The 21,637-nt window shown below is 47.2% G+C and overlaps 1 protein-coding gene across 4 annotated transcripts in view; it reads right to left on the bottom strand.

The window, feature by feature from the left end:
* LOC135370263 (autism susceptibility gene 2 protein-like) overlaps positions 1-21,637 on the bottom strand; it is a 215,622-nt gene that overhangs the window by 29,315 nt on the left and 164,670 nt on the right. For all 4 annotated transcript variants that reach the window (XM_064603971.1, XM_064603972.1, XM_064603973.1 and 1 more), the window contains one exon: positions 2,404-2,452. In XM_064603971.1, the coding sequence (XP_064460041.1) occupies positions 2,404-2,452 (49 nt within the window). The remainder of the gene's footprint in view (positions 1-2,403; positions 2,453-21,637) is intronic.

Raw genomic sequence — 21,637 nt, 5'->3', positions numbered from 1 at the left:
GACGAAGACGATGTAGCCTTGCTGCCACACGCTACGCCCTGGCACCGCACATGCGTCAGCTCGGCACCGCTTTTTGGAAGACGCTCGCGGCAATGCCTCACGTAACCCCCACTGCCCTGCTACCACCTGACACGACGCGAGCACTGGCGCAGCAGCACGACGCAAAATGCACTACATCGCCAACGAACGTCGACGCCCGCTATCCGCGCGCCTGTGCTGCCACGAACCCAAGCCGTACGCGAAGCTGTCCCTCATCCACGTGTCGTCGTCATTCTTCCCTTCATGGTATCAACCGCATCGCAGACGTCAACCGCAAGCACCGCTTCGCGTCTGATGGGGGAGTGATGTGGCGGCCCGTGGACGACGACGATGTATCCTTCGCGTCACGCGGTACCGCGCTGGCTCGTCAGTACTACCAGCACCGTCGTTGCGTTAGGCCACGAACATCTGCCCGCTGGGACATTCCATCACCGCCGGTCAGTATTCATGTAGAGGAACACCATCTCCTCTGCAGACGTATTTAATACGAAAACGATGTCTGAACATCGAGACCCTGCGCAAGCCAACAAGCAACCTGTGACCTGCTGCATGGAACGGCTCTGTCACGACTAGAAGCGACTTTATCGGGCGAGATGCCGGGTTAAGAGGAAAACGGGCGAGGAGGAAAGCACACCTCAAGAAGACGTCTCGGAAGAAATGCCAAGAGTAATCGAGCAGCGCTGGAACGGAAGATGAAAGATTCGTTAGCAAACGCGGAGGGCGCTGAAACCAGGGCTGGTATAGCAGACGATGCCAGCACACGAAGGATGGAAGAGGGAATATTCTGTGAGGTGCGGACAGATCTTCAGAACTGTGTGGTGTCAGGAGCTATTTGGTTCCTTCAGTTGGCACCTACAGCTCCCTTTTTTTTTTTTAATGTGGTGGCAAGCAACTAAGGTTACTAGCACATGTGACACTCTATCACGAGTGTCACCGGTTGCTTTCGAGTCTGGGTCCCATGCTTGGGGTCACGTGTTAGTACTGGTTTGCGATGCCGTTTTCTCTGCTTTTCTTTGTTGTTGTGGGCATGGCCAAGGTCCCAGTAGTTTACAAACGCCGAACGGGCAGGGGTCGAGCTTTACAAGTCTTTCTCTGTGTGCTTTGTAGGCCGGACACTGAATAATTACGTGGAGTGTGTCCTCCGAAGTCTTGCATGTTGAGCATAGCGGAGATCGCGTGAGCCGCATTTGGTATGTTTTTTTTTTTTTTTCGTGGGCATATTTTTCCTTCTGTGGATCACTTCATGGGTTCTGTGGATCACAGTTTGCAGAGGTCTTTCACAAATTTTTGGTATGGCGCCTTTTAGGTAAGTCCAGATCAATGAAGGAAAGTTAAGGCCAACCTCCATGGAGCGAATGTACAGCTAAAAAGCTGCGAACTTCGCTCAGCGTCAGACTCCCTGCACGAGGCGCCAAAAATGCAAGCGTCTGCCGGCGGTCTGCCCATGCCAGATATTTTCCAGTGTATATTTTTGCCCAGCGTCCGCGATTCCGGAAGCGTCAGCTGCAGATGAACACGAGGCCGGCAAATCAGAGCGCTCTTCCGCTACGAATCTGCGCCAGCTACGTTGCCTTGTCGTCTGCTCCTGTGAGTCGTCGCCTTCTTGCTATGGGGTGCGGTCGTCTGCTCGCTGTCCCGCCTACGGCTCCGCTAGAACGCCAGGGATTCTCTGCCAAGAAACATGTTTTCCTTTCGCAGTATTGAATATGCCTTACGGTGCATGGGTACATGGCGTTACGGTGTTGGATTTAGTTACAAAATTTATGACATTAAGTACACTTTTCGAACAACTGATTTCACTAAGCTGTCACTTTGTACTCCTGCAAGAGTGACATCAGAGCCAGACTTCCGACGCCGTCCGCTACTTTTTCGTCCCATGGAGCTGGTGCCAGCGAACAACTAGCGGCGGAACGAACTTCGTTGCAAAAAATTCGCTCCATGGAGATTGGCCTTTAGTCGGAGGTTGTGTGTTGAGGCTTTTGTGTAGTGTACATGGCGCTAAACATTGTCTTGGCCATCTTGTCTGCTGTTTCATTACCTGGTATACCACAGTGTGAGGGGACCTAGTGAAGGATCACGTTGTGACCTGCCTGTATGATGTCGCTGAAAGTCGTCAAGATCTGGTAGATGAGATGATTGTTCACCCGTGCAAACCCATTAAACGTACGAGCAATGTATACATCACAATGGAGTTCCCGCAAGCATCACCAGTCTAATGCACAACTTGTTACGTATAGGTACGTTAGTTGACGTTGCAGCAGTCTGCATGTGTATGTGCGTCGCAGGCTCAAATACATTCGGTACTTGTAATGCATGCGTGCAGGGTACACTCTTAGGCATCACCGCAATTACGAAGACACTTACTTGGATTGTGTTGTGGGCCAGAGAAAAGATCCGAGCCTGCGTCGGACGCCTGCGGAAAGAAAGAAGTCATTTTGTAGAGCTCTTTCGCGCACACATACATGCACGGTTTTGCGCTCTCACATGAAACGTGTGCAAAACAACCCCAGCTGTGCGCGATGAACGATAAGTTGGCGACGGCCTCATTTCGCAGCGGGGACAAAAACGTGCAGCGACAGTGAACCCGAGCAATAATTTGTCTGGTTCACGCAAGATCGTTTTACCCTCAAACGGTATCGCCGGTGAGCAATGAGACAGGGAATCGACTCGATCATGGGCATCTTTTTCGTCTAGCTCGGCAAAAGCAAAGCCCGTTTTTACACTAAAACGCACTACCGGCCTCGGTGGGCCAGTTGGTAGCGTACTGATACCTAAGTAATGGGTAGGTAGGTAGGTACTGATACCTAGGTTGCAGGTTCGAACCCGGCCGAGGACGGTTGCCATTTTGGTGGTAGGAAATAAGTAGCTTAGACGATGCTACGGTGTGTGCTACAATTTGCGCGCGCGTTCAAGAACCCTCCGTAACGTAACGCTGTGGGATTTCGACGCTAGTTGGCTCTTATCGACGCCACCTAGATACAGAAAGCCTGCGCGCTCGTCGACGTGACGTAACAATTAGGAGTCAGCCAATGAGGATCGTGTTTTCAACGGCCGAAGCCAATCACGAACGTGCTTTCAGCGGTCGTGGCCATGGAGAAGAACCACCGTCGTCTGCGAGTTGTGATTGAACGTCACGGCGCGTATTAAATGGGAAAACTTTGAAATAAAGCGCAAAACGGTCACAATCTTTCTCAAAACTGATTTTCTGTAAAGCGTCTCGCACTTTTTGTCTACATTATTTAGGTCTGCAGGTTCCAGGTGAGCTGCAATCATTTGCGGGTTCTTGAATTCGCAAGAACGGTGAATCACAGTAGCAGACGAATTCTGACTCTTAATTGAAAGAGGGAAAGGAGGCAATCCGCAGGCTTTCTCTATCTAGGTGGTGTTGGCTGTATTCACCATCACGTGACTTTCACACGATGTCGGAATATCGGCAGTGGCGTACTGCGCATTTAGCAGACGACACTTAGCAGACGACACCGTCAGCGTCTTTTCCTGTCGTCTGCTACGGAATATCTTGTGGCTGTGTAGCAGGATACTCCCCACGGTTAGTAGTGTACGTGAAGACACGACGTTGAGCGCTCGCGTTCACGTGACAGCAGAAAGCTATGACGCTTTTCGCATCTTCCGCTTCTGGGGGAATGTCGCTCGTGTGAATACACGGCATCGTGACGAAGCGATCTTCCGTAGAGGGCTTGCAGAAAAAAGAGATGCAAGGCTCGTAAGGACAACCCTACATTATCGACAGTGCATTTCGCACGAGCTCGAGAATGCGAAGTGTAGAGCAGGAGCAGCACGTGCACTGGGAAAGCTGCGCTAAAAGTAAGCTCGTATCCCAACGGCACTCCTTGCGAACGGGACTCTATTTGTAGCATTACGTCGCGGTCTCGAACACTAACCACTGCCAAGTCGGCGTTGAAAGGGGGATTACACAACAAGTGAATCAACAGACAAAGACACTGTGACAATTGAAGGCGAGTGAAAGAGAGGACAAGGATTAACAGGCCCAATTAGCACCACGTATAGTGAGACAGCAACGCGGTATCTATAAAGGCTGAAAAGCCGGTCCCGATTTGCCCGATCGAGTAACCGCCCAGCTTTCAACGCCAGACCCAACTTTTGAACGGGAGCGTTACACCCGACGCTAGGCTACAATCGGAACCACAGCGCCGTTCCCGCTATATCTCCACAAACGATCTTTGTTGCTTTCTTTGCGAAGCCGAGCGGGTACATAATCTACGGTTTAACGCGGAATGCGGCAGGGTTGATAAACGACCTCCCAACGCGGTAATAGAGGCACAAGATCAAGTATCCGGAGAGAAAGCGTCGATCGAAAGAATCCCCCGGGGCGTTTAATTACACGATGACCAGATAAGAAGCGGGGGGGATTCTTCGAGGTCACAGAGACTCGTCGATGGGATTTCTTTTTTTTTTTTTTTCTCGCTCTCCTCCGTTCTCACCAGTGAAAGCACCGCCAGAAGCATTTCGTCGCTATACTCGTTAGGCCTCGTACAAAACTGACTGGAACGTTCCGCGAGTGACGCGCGAGTGAAACATCCGTCACGGCTTCGTGGAAATGCGCGAAATGCAGCGGCGGTGGCGACGGGATAAATATATACCCCGCCGCCGCTCCTTTTGTACCGTGTGTTGTTCCCCCCTTTCTGTTATGCAGTGCTCTATTTTAATCTGCGAAGTAGTGCGAACGTATTCTTTGTTAGCGACGAATTTCGCGACCGCTAAAGAATCGCGAAAAATTGTACTCGCAAACGCAGCTTCACGTATTTATCCCGCGAAAAAAAAACAGTCCCGGAATCGCGAAATTAAACACTCGCGAATAACTTTGCAAATGACTGAATGCACGATCCGCGTAAATTAATACATCGCGAATAAAAAAAAAATACTACGTTTACAGTAATAGAAGGCGAGCCTGAGACTCACTTGACGACCTTTACTTTCACAACTTTGAAACTGAAAAGGCAACTTCAACATCAGTAGTTTATTCGTGTATCACCTGGCATTGCAGATACCCGCTTTCACAACACCAGCAGGCATATGTCATTGTTACGGGATAGGAGTTCACGGGAAGCCTCTATAAGACAGCCGTCATGTACAGGCTAGCATGTAGAGGCCGGCTAATTCTCGTTCTTCACTGTCGGCAATGTCACAAACCCCGAACTCCCTCGATCCCGCGATTTCAGCTTCCGTCCGCTTCCACGCGGATTCGCGAAATTTCGCGAAAGGTCCCGCGAAATATTCCAGAAACGCGCTCCAACACGAATTCGCGAATTATTCGCGAAGACCGCGAAATTAACCATTTTTATAGCATGTCAGAGCCTCATATATAGGGCAAGACATTTACGCACGAAAGGTGTAAAAAAAAGACAAAAAAAAACGCGAAAATGTGCAAAGTGGGGAGACAAAGCAATGAGTGCCTGCTCGTCGTTTTTCGGGTGAGATGATGATGATGATGATGATTAGTATTTCTATGGCGCAGCAGCGACGAAGGCTATAATGCGCCAAAACGTTGTTAAAAGTGTCACTAGTTAAAAATGGAGTGATGGGGTTAAGCCCAGTGCATGATACAAATTAACCCACGTATTCTGTTTATAAAAAAATGGTCTCCTTAAATTTCAAGGCATTTAAAGAACCGGTGTCTCTATAATAAAATTATATTTTATTGGTGGTATTATATTATATTTTATTATTTTTATATATTTATTATTTATTTATATTTTATTTTATTTTATTATTTTCGGGCGAGAGCAGTTCTTTTTTTTTTTAAAAAACGTGTATACGGGCAATCACAGCGCTTGTCCCACCCTATGCAGATGCCACTAGAAACTTACTATATGTAGTCGAATCTCGCGAAATGTAACCATTACACCGACGTCCAAGACGCTCTGCAGTCGTTGGGCTGCGATCATTTCCTAATAGATCTGCGTTACTGGCCTACGAAACCATCGGCGTTCGTACGAGTCACAACGAAACTCCATACGACGCGGTTGCGTCGTAATAAATTGAGATTCTTACTAAGTGGAAGCTGTCCAAGTCCTAGCGACAATTTTTTTCTTTCGATAACAGATCAGGAAGTGCCTGCATGCGTAGGCAGGAAATAGCGGAACAACTGGAAAGTTTGCTTACAGGCGGCAGCCTTGTGTCAAATGGGCTCCAGAACGGGTTCAACTCAGAACTACAGACTGTGTACGTGATAAAAGGACATTGAAACACCGGTTGATGGTATGATGTCGAAACTCGGGACAGGGGCGAGATAACTTCCAGGGAAGGTGCGAACGTAGCTTGATTTCGAACATCGATAGCTATCGATATCTGAATCAAAGTACCCATAAATATCGGCTAAAAACGTTAATGCCTTGTCGATTCATGTTTGTATCTTATAGGTATACTAACTTACTACATCAAACTTGGGAGAAAAAAACAAAATCGTGATCTTATCTATATTGATCTATATTCGCCTAAAACGAAATCGATATCCTGGCGATACACAAATCGATAACATTTCAATCGACACATGCATCAATTAGATATCAATATACATCAAAGAGCGATATCCAAGCGAGGTTTATCGATATTCTACATATACACAAATCGATAAAATTTCGACAGTTAGATCGACGCACACATCGATTAAATACCGATATCTTTTGAAAAGCTATATGCCATCGACTGAAAAAAAAAACACCGACAATATACCGAAACAAATACCGTCATCCATCTACACCTAACCTGCAAGCAGAGTTGTACACGTTACTCGAAAAAAGTAATTGATTACAATTACTGTTACTACTGCGCGAAAAGTAATTCTTTACTGTTACAAATTACTTCATCAAAAATGTAATGCGTTACCGATTAAAAATGTAACGCGTTACTTTTAAATTGTCTCGCCTCCTGTCCCAAATGAGGACGACCGTATAGGCGTTGAAACATCCGCTTCGTTTTGTTACTATTGTTACTGTTGCTCTGGTAGGTGGCGGTTGTAAGGAATTATCGTATTACTGTGGTCTGCATGGAACACGTGAGGACTAGAGACGGCCGTCACAGTGACTTCTGCGTCATTGCTTCAGTCGAAGATCGGGCTTGCTGAAAAGTGTTGCCATTGTTGACAGAAGGTTAAAAAAAGTAATCGATTACTCAGTAATTGATTACCGAAAATTGTAATCAGATTATTTGGAAAATTACTTGCTCACAAAATTAATTGATTACGTTACAATTTACTGGAAAAAAAGTAATTGATTACTAGTAACGCGTTACGTACAACTCTGCCTGCAAGGTAAATATATTTTACATCCGGTCCACTTCCACGATACACGAAGACCCTGGCCACATAATACAGCGTCGCTGGCTGACTCTCACACGCGTCGGAGAGCTGTCGTCCACCACGAGTATACGTCGCTGTAAAAACAGCAATATAAGCGACAAAACGACGGCAAAGGAAGCAGCCGAAGAAGTGTCTAAAAAAAAATAGCTTTTTTTTTTTTCTTACAGCGTCGGCGGCGCTTTTTATTTTTTGTGCCGCATTTACGACGCCGTGAAAAGGCGGACACAAGGATGGAGGGGGCGACGTCGTTACACGTTGAGTAGAGCGGGATACGAGCGACAAAACGGCCTTTAAGACGCCTTTTATGCTTTCCCCACCGGCAGCTTGTTTCGAGGCGCGCGCGCGCTCGCGTCCACGCTGCAAATTATACGAGCTCGATATTTTTTTTACGACCGGTCGTTGCGAAAAGGTCCGTTTACTCAATCGCCAGGAAGAGTCCTCCAATGACAAAGAAAGAAAAGGTAATCATTTACGGCGTGGGTACCGCGGCAATAACTCGCTCGTTTTGTCCCGCATAAAAACGACCCCCCTCTTTTCTTCTACAGTGAGACGTTCCTGATTCGTAGACCCCTTGAACACGTGACAGCGGGGGGCCCTGTGAGGGCAGGCGACGGTGGTGGTCATCCGCACGACCAGTCTTGGGTAAGTTACTTCTAAAAAGTTATAGTTACTTCCCTGGTTAAGTAACTAAGTTACAGTTATAGTGACTGAGAGAAAGTAACTTACCGTAGTTACATTACAGTTACTTTTTTATAAAAATGACCATGAGAGGGTGATACAATTGTTAAAAACATATTAATTTACATTTACTTGAGTACGATAACAGTATTATTGCACTTAACCAGAAGCTGTATAAGTCAATACGTGGCTCTCCCACAGGGAAAAAGACGACACGCGTACGTACGTAAACAAGGATCAACATTTATTCGAGTAACTAGTTACATTTTGCAGTTACATTCACAGAAATAGTAACTAGTTACAGTTAAAAGCTACTTTTCTGGAAATATAACTAGTTACTGTAACTAGTTAACCCCAAAAGTAACTAGTTGCAGTTACAAGTTAAAAGTAATTTAGTTACTAGTTACCAAGACTGCGCACGACGGAGTCGAGCGCCAAGGTCAAGAAAACGATTTCCGACAGCGCTTATCTAATCTGTACGCGAGGCGATCGATTATGAAAGTGCTCTATCTGTTTACAAACTTCTTGGTCGCTTATTATCGGTACGCCGATACAATTTCGGTGTGTCAGTTTGTGTACGCCGGAATGGACCTGTTTCTGTGGGGCAGGACAACGTCAGCGCCCCAAAATATGCAACGCGCGGTAGTTTAGCAGACGACGTGGCACTTTCAAATGCATGGTCTCGAGTTGTTCGCTCTTGGCAAGATGCACCGCTTTTGCTGTGAACGTCCTACAGGTTTTGTAGCTCTCCCTGACGTATACTGCTTGAAACACCACGCAGAACCCGCTGATAGAACTCCCTACTGTTTGCATCCGTGGCCGCTTGGGCCCGAAATGGCGCTGTGCAAACTTTGCTGCAACGGTCCCATTGTATCGGTGTACCGATAACAGAGAGTTTTAGCGCATCGTACGCAAAGGCGATGGAGTACGATGCATTAACTCTCACTAATAAATAACGACGAACACCTTTCCGAGGAAAGGGGATGCCGCGAAACATCGTCAAAACCGAAGTACAGGTACAAAAAGTTTGTACTGTCTCAGTGTTATGGTCTACCGACTCGTACAGCTTGGGACAAAAGTTTACGGAACACGGCATCTGCGTATTTCTTCATCGGAGCGCTTCCCTGCTAGCTATCACGAAGCGATCGAATAGGAAACGGGTGGCGGGCTATTCTATTCATCTCTCAATATGTATGTCCACTCCTTATTGCTGCTAGGTTGTCGCTCCATTGGAGAAATGCGACACCCCGGTGTTCCGTGAACTTTTGTCCCAAGCTGTACATGTGTAGGTTAACTGTGGTGACGTGACAACCAGGGAATACAGCTAAAATTCGTTACTATTTAGCCAAACCTAACATCGCAGCTTACAGTGTTTCTGTCGCAGCAGTCGTAATGGTGGGAACACGAATCGACGATGACATCGAAGTCGCTCAGACTGCATCACATTAAAAAAGAAAGAAGGAAAAGCAATCCCTTAAAGTACAACCAGAGTCAAAATCGCCATTACGTGCAGACTGTTGCACACTTAGAAACCCGTGTAATGGCAAACACTGTGGCAGCCACGTGTCAGCATCATCCGGGTCCCTCTTCTCGTCCAACGCAAAGCGGTTTATCCATGCGTGCAATGGAGTACGGGCCAAACAACAGCACGTCGGAAATTATTAACATTAGGAACTGTGTTTTCGTATCACCCGAGTGCTGTGGCAAAAAAAAAAGAAAGAAAAGAACAAAAGTAAAAAGAATACCACCAGCACGGGTATTATCTATGGAAAGCGTGACCAGGCGGCAACGGCGCCATTTCACCTGGGGCGGTGGCCTCACGTTTCGTTGCTTTCCTGTCGGTAATTATATGGTGGTAATTTAATGGGCGCTCTGTCATTATCCCCCCCCCCCTCTTTGAAATGGGGTATCACGGAGATACCCAGTGGAAAAGATGCTTATCGGGGGGTCGTCGTTCCGCTTATTAATCCGGCCGGCCCGCGGGACAAACCGGCTCAAACAAAGGGAGGAAAGAAAAAAAAAAAAAACGTCGGAAAGCGAGAGTGCACGGCTGGCGAACGGCACAGTTAGAGCTCTAATTTAGGAGGTCCCAAGAGGCGGGTCCTTCTCGAACAGTGGCATTATAAGCTGGGTGCACCGCGGGTCACCGCATTCGTCCGTGTGACCAAGTGGCCCGCAATCCGTGCTGGCATGGTTCTCGCCTCTTTTATGCATTTATGCTTCGTCTTACGTTTGTGCTGTCCAAGAAGACGGAATACGCGTTCCAAGTGCATTTGAGAGCAGAAAAAAACGCACCAGCTCCCGTGGCGTAGTGCTTAGGTTAATTTAGGTTAGATTGGGTTGGGTTGGGTTAGGTTAGGTTAGGTGAGGTGAGGTTAGGTTAGGTGAGGTGAGGTGAGGTGAGGTGAGGTGAGGTGAGGTGAGGTGAGGTCAAAACAGGTCAGGACAGGACAGGACAGGACAGGATAGAATGATCGTTTACCACGCCGAGATTCAGAGGTGAAACGGGTTCGAATCGTTGCACCGGATTTGCTGTCTGATGTTTCCCCTTGGTTTTCCAGCATACTTTCCGGACGAATGTCGGCACAGTTCCCCCTGAAGTCAGCCCAGGACGCATACTAACCCCCCCTGTTCCCCACTCCTCCCTGTTTTCCTCTCTCAATCTCTTCACGTCTGTACGGCGCTCATAGCCACAGCTGCTTCGCGGCGCTAATACGAGATGTAAAAAGAAGAAAGAAAAAAGCGTTGGGCGAGAGACGTAAGACATGGGATGAGTTTTAGCCTTCTCGAAGCTTCGTAAGGGTCACGTTACCTAAGATAGCCAATGACGAGGCTAACTGCACAGGCTACTTGGGTGGGGGAGGGGGGGGGGGCGTGCACCTTGGCACGGTAGGATCACACCTCTCGAAGCATTCCGATACTATGCTATGCCGGGTTGCCGGCAACCACAGGCAACTATAAAACCGAAACCGGAAGATCAGCCGTGACGTCACACGTTTGGCCCCTTCGATCGTAACATGACATAAACATAAACGGCGTTGACATAAACCTGCCATCCTCAAACGGGTGCCTTTCGCAAATCTGCCATATTGTCCCGGTCACACATCATAGGAAACGTCATTTTCAGGTCACGTGACTTTGTTTACATGTCGTTCTAGGGCTTGCCGATATATTCCCGTCGGCACGAAGCCAAGAGATGAACGTATATTTGCCAGCGTAAACTATGCGGTACTTCTTCCTTGCATTCAATGGTATGGAAATGTGTCCACGTGGAGTTGCATGACGCATTGCAGATTGCGCACAATATAGTATGACGTCATACTTGTCAAGACTAGAAATTAATTACAGTGAACCCTCGTTATTATGACCCCCGTTAATCTGACATTCACGCTTTATGACCGAATTCGTGGGGAACGGTTTTTTCCCCATGTAGTAAATCCTTCCCGTTAATATGACATTCCGCTTATCGGACTATGACCGAGATTTTTGGGCACAGCTGGGGTCAAAGACACGTATTATCCTCCCGTTATTATGACCGCGTCACGCACCCTTTTGAGTGGCTGCTTAAGTTTCTCAGGAACAAAGTGACACAGTTAAAGTGGGGCGCAAAGGATTAGGGTGACTCGAGGCGTTGTTGTCCTCAAGATTACTCATACCTCTTCTCGGATTGCTAAAGCAGTGAAGCACTGAAGGTTGCCTTATTGTTTTTTGAGCAACACAATGACATTAATAATGTTTGCGTGATCAATAATACTCTTGTACAGTTAGAAAAGCTGATCACTGCAAGCTACTCCAAGCAGTCATTGCTGACAGACTTTTTTTATTAAATAAATTGTTGTACAGCATCATGCGTACGTTTTGTTCTGCCGTGCATGCCCTCTGGTCCCCACTGGACCGCTTTCTCGTTATTATGACAATTCGCTTTATGACCAAAATCTGCGGGAACCGACGCGGTCATATTAACGAGGGTTCACTGTATATGATACTTCCGCTTCGCATAGAGAGACAATATTTTGAGAGAAGTGAGTCACGTTGATTGCAGGAATATCGCAAATTCGGTAAGATTTTCTAAAGACACCACCAGATTTTGTGGGTATAGTGACCCTTTAATCATGTCCTTCTCAGAGCACTTTTTTTATTATTATTAGTGTTTTGGTTGCTACAGTAGTCAGTAGTCATGCTCAGTTTGCTTTACCGCTTGAGGCGGGTTGTCTCTCCGAGATGCTGTCAGCGGTGCTCTAGAACAGCGTTTCCCAAACTTCTCGTTGTGTCGGACCCCAAAAACCACTGAGAATCCATTCGAGGATCCCCGTTAAATACTTTTCATGTCGACATAAACGAGGGACGTGAAGAAAGAAAAGGAAAAACAAACAAGACACCGCCATGTAGGAAATGAGAAGTTAGTATATTTCGGGCTTGTTTAGTATTGACTATATCGTCCATATATCAATATCGTCACCCTCAGAGATGACGTGATCACCAGCACTCGCCAAGACGGTCTTCGATCGTCGTGACCCCCCACGAAGACTCTCGAGGACCCCCGGGGGTCCGCGGAGACCATCACTTTGGGAGCCACTGCTCTAGAAGATCTACGGCACCTTCTTGATCATTGCCCACACTACCAACCTCTCTCTCCCTTTCTCTCTCTCTCTCCCAAAATGGCTTGGTCCCTGGCCAAATCCATCCCACCAACGCTGTGCCCTCAAAGCTCTTTCGACCTTTTTGGACACCATAGGACTTCGATCCTTATTGTGAAGGGGCTCATTATGTTAGATATATTTACACAATGTGTTGTCTAGTTTCGTTTTCGTGTTCGTCTGACGTATGCTCACGTGTTTGTTCACTTTCATCTTGCGCACACTGCGTGTCTCGCGTAACACGCTGTTCCTTTACTTTTTCCCTTTTCCTTCACGAGTAAAGTCGTTCCTTGTTCGACTCTTGCTGTGGTCTCTGTCTACTCATACCTGCGCAGCGCTAACAGGTTATGGGCCCAGGGCGCAAGTGAAGACGACACGTCAGGATGCAAGAGAAGACGACAGCTCAGGACGTAAGTGAAGAGGGCAGTCCAGGACGCAAGTGAAGATAGCGACCGAAGCCCGAAGCGACGTTAGCGAAGCCAGACGCCAGGAACACAGAAGTAGTGCCTGGGACGACAAAGCGATTCTGAGCGACGCATACCGAGACGGGGCGACAGTCAAACCAGAGAAGATTCAGCAGTCATGGCTTTCAGCGACGAATTCAAGATCACGAAACTGAATTCAGAGAACTACCATGCGTGGTCGATTAGGACGAAAGCTGCACTCGTACAAAAGAATTGCTGGGAAGCAGTGGATCCTGGATACTCCGGCTCAGAAATGACAGGCGAGGAGAGGAAACACAATAACAAGGCCCTCACTTTCCTGTTCCTTGTAGTAGAGGACAGTTATCTGGATGACATTGGCACTTGCACAACCGCGAAGGAAGCGTGGGAAATCCTTCGGGAAATTCACACGAAATACGGATTGCTGCACGTCCTACAACTCCTGCGAGATTTTGTGAATGTCCAGAAGAAAGACGATGAACCGATGAAGGAGTACCTGAGCCGCTTGATGGACCTACATCGCAAGTTGACTAACGGTGGATACGGATTCACTGATAAAGAGGTTGCGCTTGTCATGCTGATGGGACTGCCGGAATCTTACGAAGCCCTCATCCTCAAGTTGGAGCAGGACGAAGCCACACTCACCGCTAAGGAAGTAAAGGCAAGACTCTTAGTCGAAGAAAAACGCAAGAAACGTCGAGATGAAGGGCAGACGACGGAGAGTGATGGTACAGCAAGAGCTTTGTTCACCAAACGGGAAGCTGAGAGTCAGTACAAGTCAGTAGGCGACAACATGTCCAACATGTCTGAAGGGAAATCGTCCTCTCGAGGCCGTGGAATGAAGAGTTTTCAAAATGTAAGACACGATGTTGGAAGACGACGTGTGAGATGCTTCGCCTGCGGGAAACTGGGACACATCGCCAAACACTGTGAAGAGGTTGATGACGACACCACACCGCAGAAATCAACAGGACGACGGCAAGCGAAAAAGGTGACTCACGCATCATTATCGGTGTCAGATACAAGATCTGGGAGTCATGCTGTTTGGTACATGGACAGCGGAGCTACAGACCATATGACATCAAATAGGACGAAATTCGTGGAGTTCCAGCCATATGAATCTACTGTACACACAGCGAACCAAGACGTAATGAAAGTCCTCGGACTTGGCGAGGTGAAATTCCAACTAAAAGAAGAGTACGGTGGGAATTTCTTAACCCTCAAGAACGTGCTGTACGTACCCGAGCTAGACGGCAACATCCTATCTGTAGGGAAAATTGAGGAACTTAATTTCAAAGTAACATTCCACAATGGAAAAGCAGAAGTGCGACGGAGCAACGGTGAGACCATCTTATCGGCAACAAGGTCGGGAAGATTATACACAGTAGAAGAGTTGTGCTCGTCATCGAGGCTATCGAAACGTGGTTGTACTGCAGATGCATCGCTGTGGCACCGTCGACTCGGCCATCTCCACCTGGATGCCGTATACCAGCTCTGTCCAGAAAGCTTCAGGAGCGATGAAGGAAGATGCTCGACGTGTGTGGAAGGCAAGCTCAGGAGAAGTAGTTTTCCGAGCAGTGACGTCACAGTGAGAGCTACAGCGCCGTTAGAACTGATCCACTCAGACGTGGGGAGTGTGACACCAACTTCGAAAGGAGGTTCGAAGTATTTCGTAACTTTTATTGATGATTATTCCAGATACGCAGTCGTGTACCCCATGAAAAGGAAGAACGAAGTCCTTAAAAAGTTTGATGAGTATAGACGGATGGTGGAAAATCTTCACAGCACTACCATCAAGACCCTTCGAAGCGACAACGGTGGCGAATATGTTGGAGAAGACTTCAAACAATACCTGACGAAATACGGGATAACACGACAGTTGACAGTACCTGGGACACCGCAACAGAACGGTATAGCTGAGAGATACAACCAAACGCTGATGGACATGACCAGATGTCTGTTGATTGAGTCCGGCCTGACTAAAACACTTTGGGCAGATGCGCTTGATACAGCAGCGCACATACGTAACAAGTGTCCTTCAAAAGCCGTCAACCATCAAGTGCCGGAAACCCTATGGCTCAACCGAGAGGCCAAAATAGACTACCTCAGAGTCTATGGATGTCGAGCTTGGGCAGTACAGCGGAGACAACGTAGAAAGACGAAGTTGGACCCCAAAGCGGTCGAATGCATTCTTGTAGGTTATCCTGAAGGTGTCAAAGGATACAAACTGTGGGACATGAAGAATGATGAATTCTTCTTGAGCCGTGATGTTGTTTTCGACGAAGGCATATTTCCCTGCAAACCCGAGACTGTCGAAACAGTCACGGAGCCAGTGACTGCGGAGTCATGTAACGACGACGGAATCGTAGTCGTAAATCTTGAAGTCAACGACGAAGACGAGGCCCCAAAGGAGACTCCTATACGAGAACCCGAGCAACAAGAAGTGGCATGCCAATGTGCAAACAGAGACGAAGAGCTCGTCGATGAAGCAGGTCAAGTGGAGCACGAAGTAGAACAGCTACCAAGACGATCTCAACGACTAGCGAACAAACCACGACCAAACTACTGTTACACGGTCACACAAGCCGACGCTATCCCAGATCCTATCACTCTGGAAGAAGCGTTGTCGATGCCTGATGGCAATTATTGGCAGGAGGCCATAGATGAAGAACTGGGAAATCTAGAGAGGAACGGTACGTGGGAAATTGTCCCAAGACCGCGCGATCAAGGAGTTGTCAAATGCAAGTGGATATTTCGAAAGAAATATGACGAGAACGGGAATCTACAACGGTACAAAGCACGACTTGTCGCTTGTGGCTATTCTCAAGTCCAAGGAATTGATTTCAACGAAACTTATTCACCCGTTATAAAGATGAAGTCAATACGGATACTCCTTGCGGTTGCAATTGAGAGAGATTGGAAAATACATCAGGTTGACATTACAGCAGCATACCTCAACGGAATTCTAAAGGAAACCATATATATGGAGCAACCCACTATCTTGTGTAAAGAAGACCAGGACAACGTTTGCCTGTTAAAGAAAAGTCTTTATGGACTCCGTCAATCAGGGAGGGAGTGGAACATAAGATTGGACGAACTCCTAAAGAACGAAGGCATGACAAGGTCAAAAGCAGATCCCTGCGTTTACTTTTGTGAAGACCTCATTATAGGTGTGTATGTGGACGACATACTCATCCTAGCGAAGACGGAAAGGAAAATTGAGGACTTTAAGCAGAAACTGCGAAGTGCATTCGAAGTAAAGGACCTTGGTGAAGCGAGCCACATACTATCTATGAGAATCAGAAGAAATGAAGACGGAAGCCTGATCCTGGACCAAACGAAGTATGCTGAGGAGCTCGTGGAAACCTTTGGCATGAAAGATGCGAGGGGAGCTTCGTCACCACTAGATCCAGGAATGAAGTACAAGAAAGCGTGTGATGACGACGAGGCAGCGAATGCATTGTCTCACCAGTACCGTCAAGCGATTGGAGGGCTACTTTATTTAGCTGGAGGAACGAGACCTGACTTGGCATTCGCGGCGTCATATATGAGTCAGTTTAATGTGAAGCCTACCGAACAGCATTGGAGCGGATTGAAGCACATGCTACGCTATCTCAAACAAACGAAAGACGTTGCGTTAACGTTTTCAAAGACTGGGAAGCAAATTCAAGCCTTCTGCGACGCAGACTGGGCGACTGATTGTGTTGACAGACGTTCTTTCAGTGGCTACGTTTTTACGCTAGCAGGTGCAGCGGTATCCTGGAGTAGCAAAAAGCAGACGTCAACCGCACTCTCAACAGTCGAAGCGGAGTATATCGCAATGTGCCACGCAACTAAAGAGGTCTTGTGGTTGCAACATTTTACGAAGGAAGTGGGAGCGAGTGAATTCATCGGTGAGCCACATACCCTCTTCGTTGACAATCAGGGTGCAATTGCGGTCGGAAATAATCAAGTGGTATCCGAACGCAACAAGCATATAGAGTTGCGACACTTCTTTCTCCGTGAGAAGATCGAGACCGGACAATTGAAACTCCAGTACATCAGAACATCGGAAAATTACGCGGACATCATGACCAAGGCTCTGAATGGGAACAGGACACGCCGGCATTGTGAGAGTCTGGGTCTTCATAAACATTAGACTCCGATACCATCGACAAGGGTTTTTGCGACGACACATTGAGGGAGGGTGTTAGATATATTTACACAATGTGTTGTCTAGTTTCGTTTTCGTGTTCGTCTGACGTATGCTCACGTGTTTGTTCACTTTCATCTTGCGCACACTGCGTGTCTCGCGTAACACGCTGTTCCTTTACTTTTTCCCTTTTCCTTCACGAGTAAAGTCGTTCCTTGTTCGACTCTTGCTGTGGTCTCTGTCTACTCATACCTGCGCAGCGCTAACACATTATTTAATTCCCCACATCATCACCACAAGCAATGCAGTAGACTATCGCCCTTGGCAATGGAATTCCCCATTCATCATCTCATAATAAAGTTGTTGCTGTTGTTGTTGTTATGGTCACGCTATTTGATCGGTAGGTTCGAAAAAATTTCTTCAGAAGCTGGTCGGCACGTAAGCTCTATTCGGGAAGCGCTAAACGCATTCCGTCTCTCTCTCCTCTTTCTACCTATCTATCAGTCTCAATCTCTCTCTCTTTTTCTTTCTATGTATATTCATCGCGTATCCCTCTGTGTATCTACCCCTATGTATCTCTCAATCAACTTATCTCTCTCTTAATTAATCTACATGTGTATCTTTTTCTTTCCTATTCCGTGTCAGCGCCGCTAGCCAAATGTTGCTACGAGCGGTGTGGAAAAATGGAAAGGAGAAATGAAACCGGGGCGATGTGGAAGACGGTTGTATATAGCGAATAGACTTCTCCCTGTTTGTAAATAAATGACGTCATAGTGTTCGACAGCGCCACCAATTTTGGTAGAGTTCAATAAAACTCGAAGCTAGGGGGCGAACAAGGTCGCGCCTGAAAGCACAGGGGTGGCATCCAATGTATTGCTCCGTAGACGAAAGCGTGCTGGGCGAACGCAATGCATCCGGGGCAGGTCCTGGTCGTACGTCACAGCAAACATCAAGACACACGTGACCTTAAAGATGGCGGCGCCCGTGATCGGCGGCCAAACCGTTTGTAAACAATGCGGTTGTTGTTTCTGGACGACGTTTTGGATGTTTTTCGATCACGGGAATTATTTTTATCCGATAATTTCGCAGTAAAACGCGCAGTTTTACACATAAAGCCTCGTATTGTTGACAACTTCCAAAGATGTGATGACGACCGCGCGTTAAGACTTACCGAGCTGATGCGATGTACTTAAACTAAGGTGAAATGAGCTACCATGTTGCGGAAGCACTGCATAGTTTACGCTGGCAAAATACGGCCATCTCTTGGTGTTAAGACGGTGAAAATATGTCGGTAAACGGCAAAACGACATGTAAACAAAGTCACATGACCTCAAAATGACGTTTTCTATGACGTGCGACCAGGACAAGATGGCAGTTTTGCCAAAAGCACCCGCTTGAGGGTAGTTACAACAATGGCGGGTTTGTGTCACCCCTGTGCCTGAAAGCCACGGTCTTGAGGGGATTACGATGGTCTCTGAAAAGGAGGCGACCTTCGGTCCTACTTTTCTTTGAATAGGAGGCAGAGAACACGTGCCCATTCGTGGAACCCAACACTCCTCTTCCAATTTAATTTGTTTCAGTCTGTGTACCAACGTCATGATGAGGTTTCTCGGGTAGTGGTCAATTCAGCTGGTCGTTCTAGTGCAGTGTAGTGTAGTGCACCGGTGTGGGTTCAGCCTATAGAAACGAGCGAACAGCGAACGGAAGGACCGGTGGAACACAACGCACGTTGGGTTGCAGCGGTCACGTGATATCTACACTCGAGCCAGTGCAACCTTTGCTGCACGAAGACGACCAGCTGAATTCGCTATTAAGTAACAAGTCCCGAGCCAGCTTCGCGGGGAACTGTGATCCATCCGCAAAACCTGCCCGAAAACCCGTGGAACGTCTCAGACAGGGGAGGACCTCGATATTACCGGTTGCGAAATCCCCGATCGCGAAAATCACGTTCTCGAAGCAAGGAAACGTTAGTTTGTTCGTAAGATTATACGCCGCGTCTGAATTTAAACACGGCATCACTATATATATAACCACTTAAATTCGCGGGTTTACGACGTCTATCCAAGTCGTTTTAGTGGCCATTAGGTTTAGCAGGATGGACACGTCGGAACAGAACGTTGTGGTGAGTTTATTGTTGGGCTAGTCCAAGTTCGGTGTTTGCATTTCATTGCCCATATTAGTCCAAGTTCACTGTTGGCAGTTTCTCGCGCGCGACTGTGTATTTTATAGTCAGATAACATTTATTTACAGTGTATTTTGCAACGTGGATTTTGACGACACTCACGTGACCTTTGTGGCGAAAACACACACACACAAACACACAAGAAAAACACCCATCATTTTACACCCAGTTTTGCCATTAGTGAGCGCGAAACTCCCAGACACTCGAGCAAGGTAAACGTCAGAGAAAACCGGTCGCAAAGCACACGGCGGCTTTCCGTTCCCTCAGGCTGTGGACGTCTACGCATACCAGCTACTTATTTAGCCGCAATTTTCTTTATCATAAACGATGTAAAGCCATCAGCGTGCCCGAGTGTTAAGCGTCTCGGCTTTGTTGCGGCCCCGAGGAAGTCTCCACAACGCTGAATGCCATGCGGTATTTGATACACCGATAACGTTATCTCGCCGAAGTCAGTTGAAACAGCGCAAAACCGTGTCAGCGAAGATGGCGTAGCGATATTCCCCGTTCTGAGGAAGAAACTGATGTGGAAGCCCGTTACTCTGGCTCGTAATTATTTATTTATTTTAAATTCCGTGTTAGCGCGGCGAAGCAACTGTGACTACGAGTAGCGTACAGACGTGGTTAGATGGAGAGGGGACAGCAGGAAGAAATGGGGAACAGGGGGGTTAGTATGCGTCCTGGGCCGACTTCAGGGGGAACTGTGCCGACACTCGTCTTGAAAGGCTGCCGGATGACCAAAGCAGATGACAAAAAAAAACAGACGACCAAAACACCCTCCGACGTTATTTCCCCGAAGCACCACCAGGGGGCCGGAATGGCGTTCAAGTTAACTCTGATGCGGGTTGTACAAGCCGCTTAGACACGCAGTCCTCCGCGAGGGAGGGAGGGAGGTTGAATAGCGCGTTAAATTTCGGTGCACGTTAAGAGGGCATACCCAGGCTCTCTCCGTCCCAATGTATTTCCTATGGAACATATTGTATGCTTTTTCTCGGTAACCACCGCGCAGATTTTAATGCGGGTGGTTTCATCGTAAAGAGGAAGCCAAGATGAATTAAATAACTCAGAAAGAATTCTGAAATATGCCGTATGTGTTTTCCAGCGACGTCAAGAAAGTGAAAAAATACACGTTTTTTTTCTCATCCCCCTCTTTGAACAGGTTTTTATTACATTTCTAAAGCCCTGTGAGAATATTTCAGCGTCTTATAATGTGGAAATATTTCGAGAATCGATAGACACCTCACTGATATGTCTGCCACTTTCCGTTTTTATAAAAAGAACATGAAATATGAGTACACATATACACCTACTGAAACCCCAGTGAACCTTGTCAGTCTGTGTCGCCACAAGGCACGGCGAACGTGACGCCATCTAGTGTTTGGAAAATCGTGAATCGGAGATGCTCGTAGACTGGTATGCCCTCTTAAATAACCCCAGTCGGGCCAAATGAATCCACAGAGCGACCACTGCGGCGTCGCTCGTGATCACAGCTGTCTCGCGGCGTAAAGCCACGAATAGATAGTATAGTAATACATGTAGTATAGAGATAATAGTAATCATTATCTCTAGAAGTGGCACGTTCACAAGCCCCCTTTGGACGCGCGAAAATATCGTACAAGAACCGACACTCGGAAAATTATGCTGCAATCTCGAACTCATATAGTTTTCATAGGTTATTGTACGCGTCGCTAGTAAGCATTTGAACTATGCTTTCCAGCGCAAGCATGTACTTTACTTTACTGCAAGCATACTTTTAGCAGTGTGACACTCTTGTAACGATAGTTCACACGCAGAACATCTACGTTGTTATGGTGTTACTTACAAGCAAAGTGTAACTTGAGAAGTAACTTGTGTACTTAGATAATTATGTTAAATAAAATATTCTGAACAGCATGTACGATCCTGCTTCTACCAAATGCTGTTCCTGCAATCTCAGAATTACGAAGAAGTAAAGCCACCAACTTTAGCATCCAGAATTTCGCGACATTTAGAAGCCCCCTACATAACTAAGATGATCGCCTTCGACACTCAAGGATAACCCGCGTTCAAATCCCGGCACTGGCTCTGCTGTCTGGATGTCACGCTGTGTTTTCCTCGAACGCTGTAAGGCGAATGTTGGCACAGCTCCCCCGTGAAGTCGGCCCGGGACGCACAGGCTGACAGGTCGCTCGGTAACAACACGACGCCAACCAA

This window comes from Ornithodoros turicata, chromosome 10 (assembly GCF_037126465.1).
Source record: "Ornithodoros turicata isolate Travis chromosome 10, ASM3712646v1, whole genome shotgun sequence".
In the NCBI taxonomy this organism is placed as follows: domain Eukaryota; kingdom Metazoa; phylum Arthropoda; class Arachnida; order Ixodida; family Argasidae; genus Ornithodoros; species Ornithodoros turicata.
Note: the sequence above shows the minus strand (reverse complement) of the source record. Positions and strands in the feature narration are given on the sequence as shown.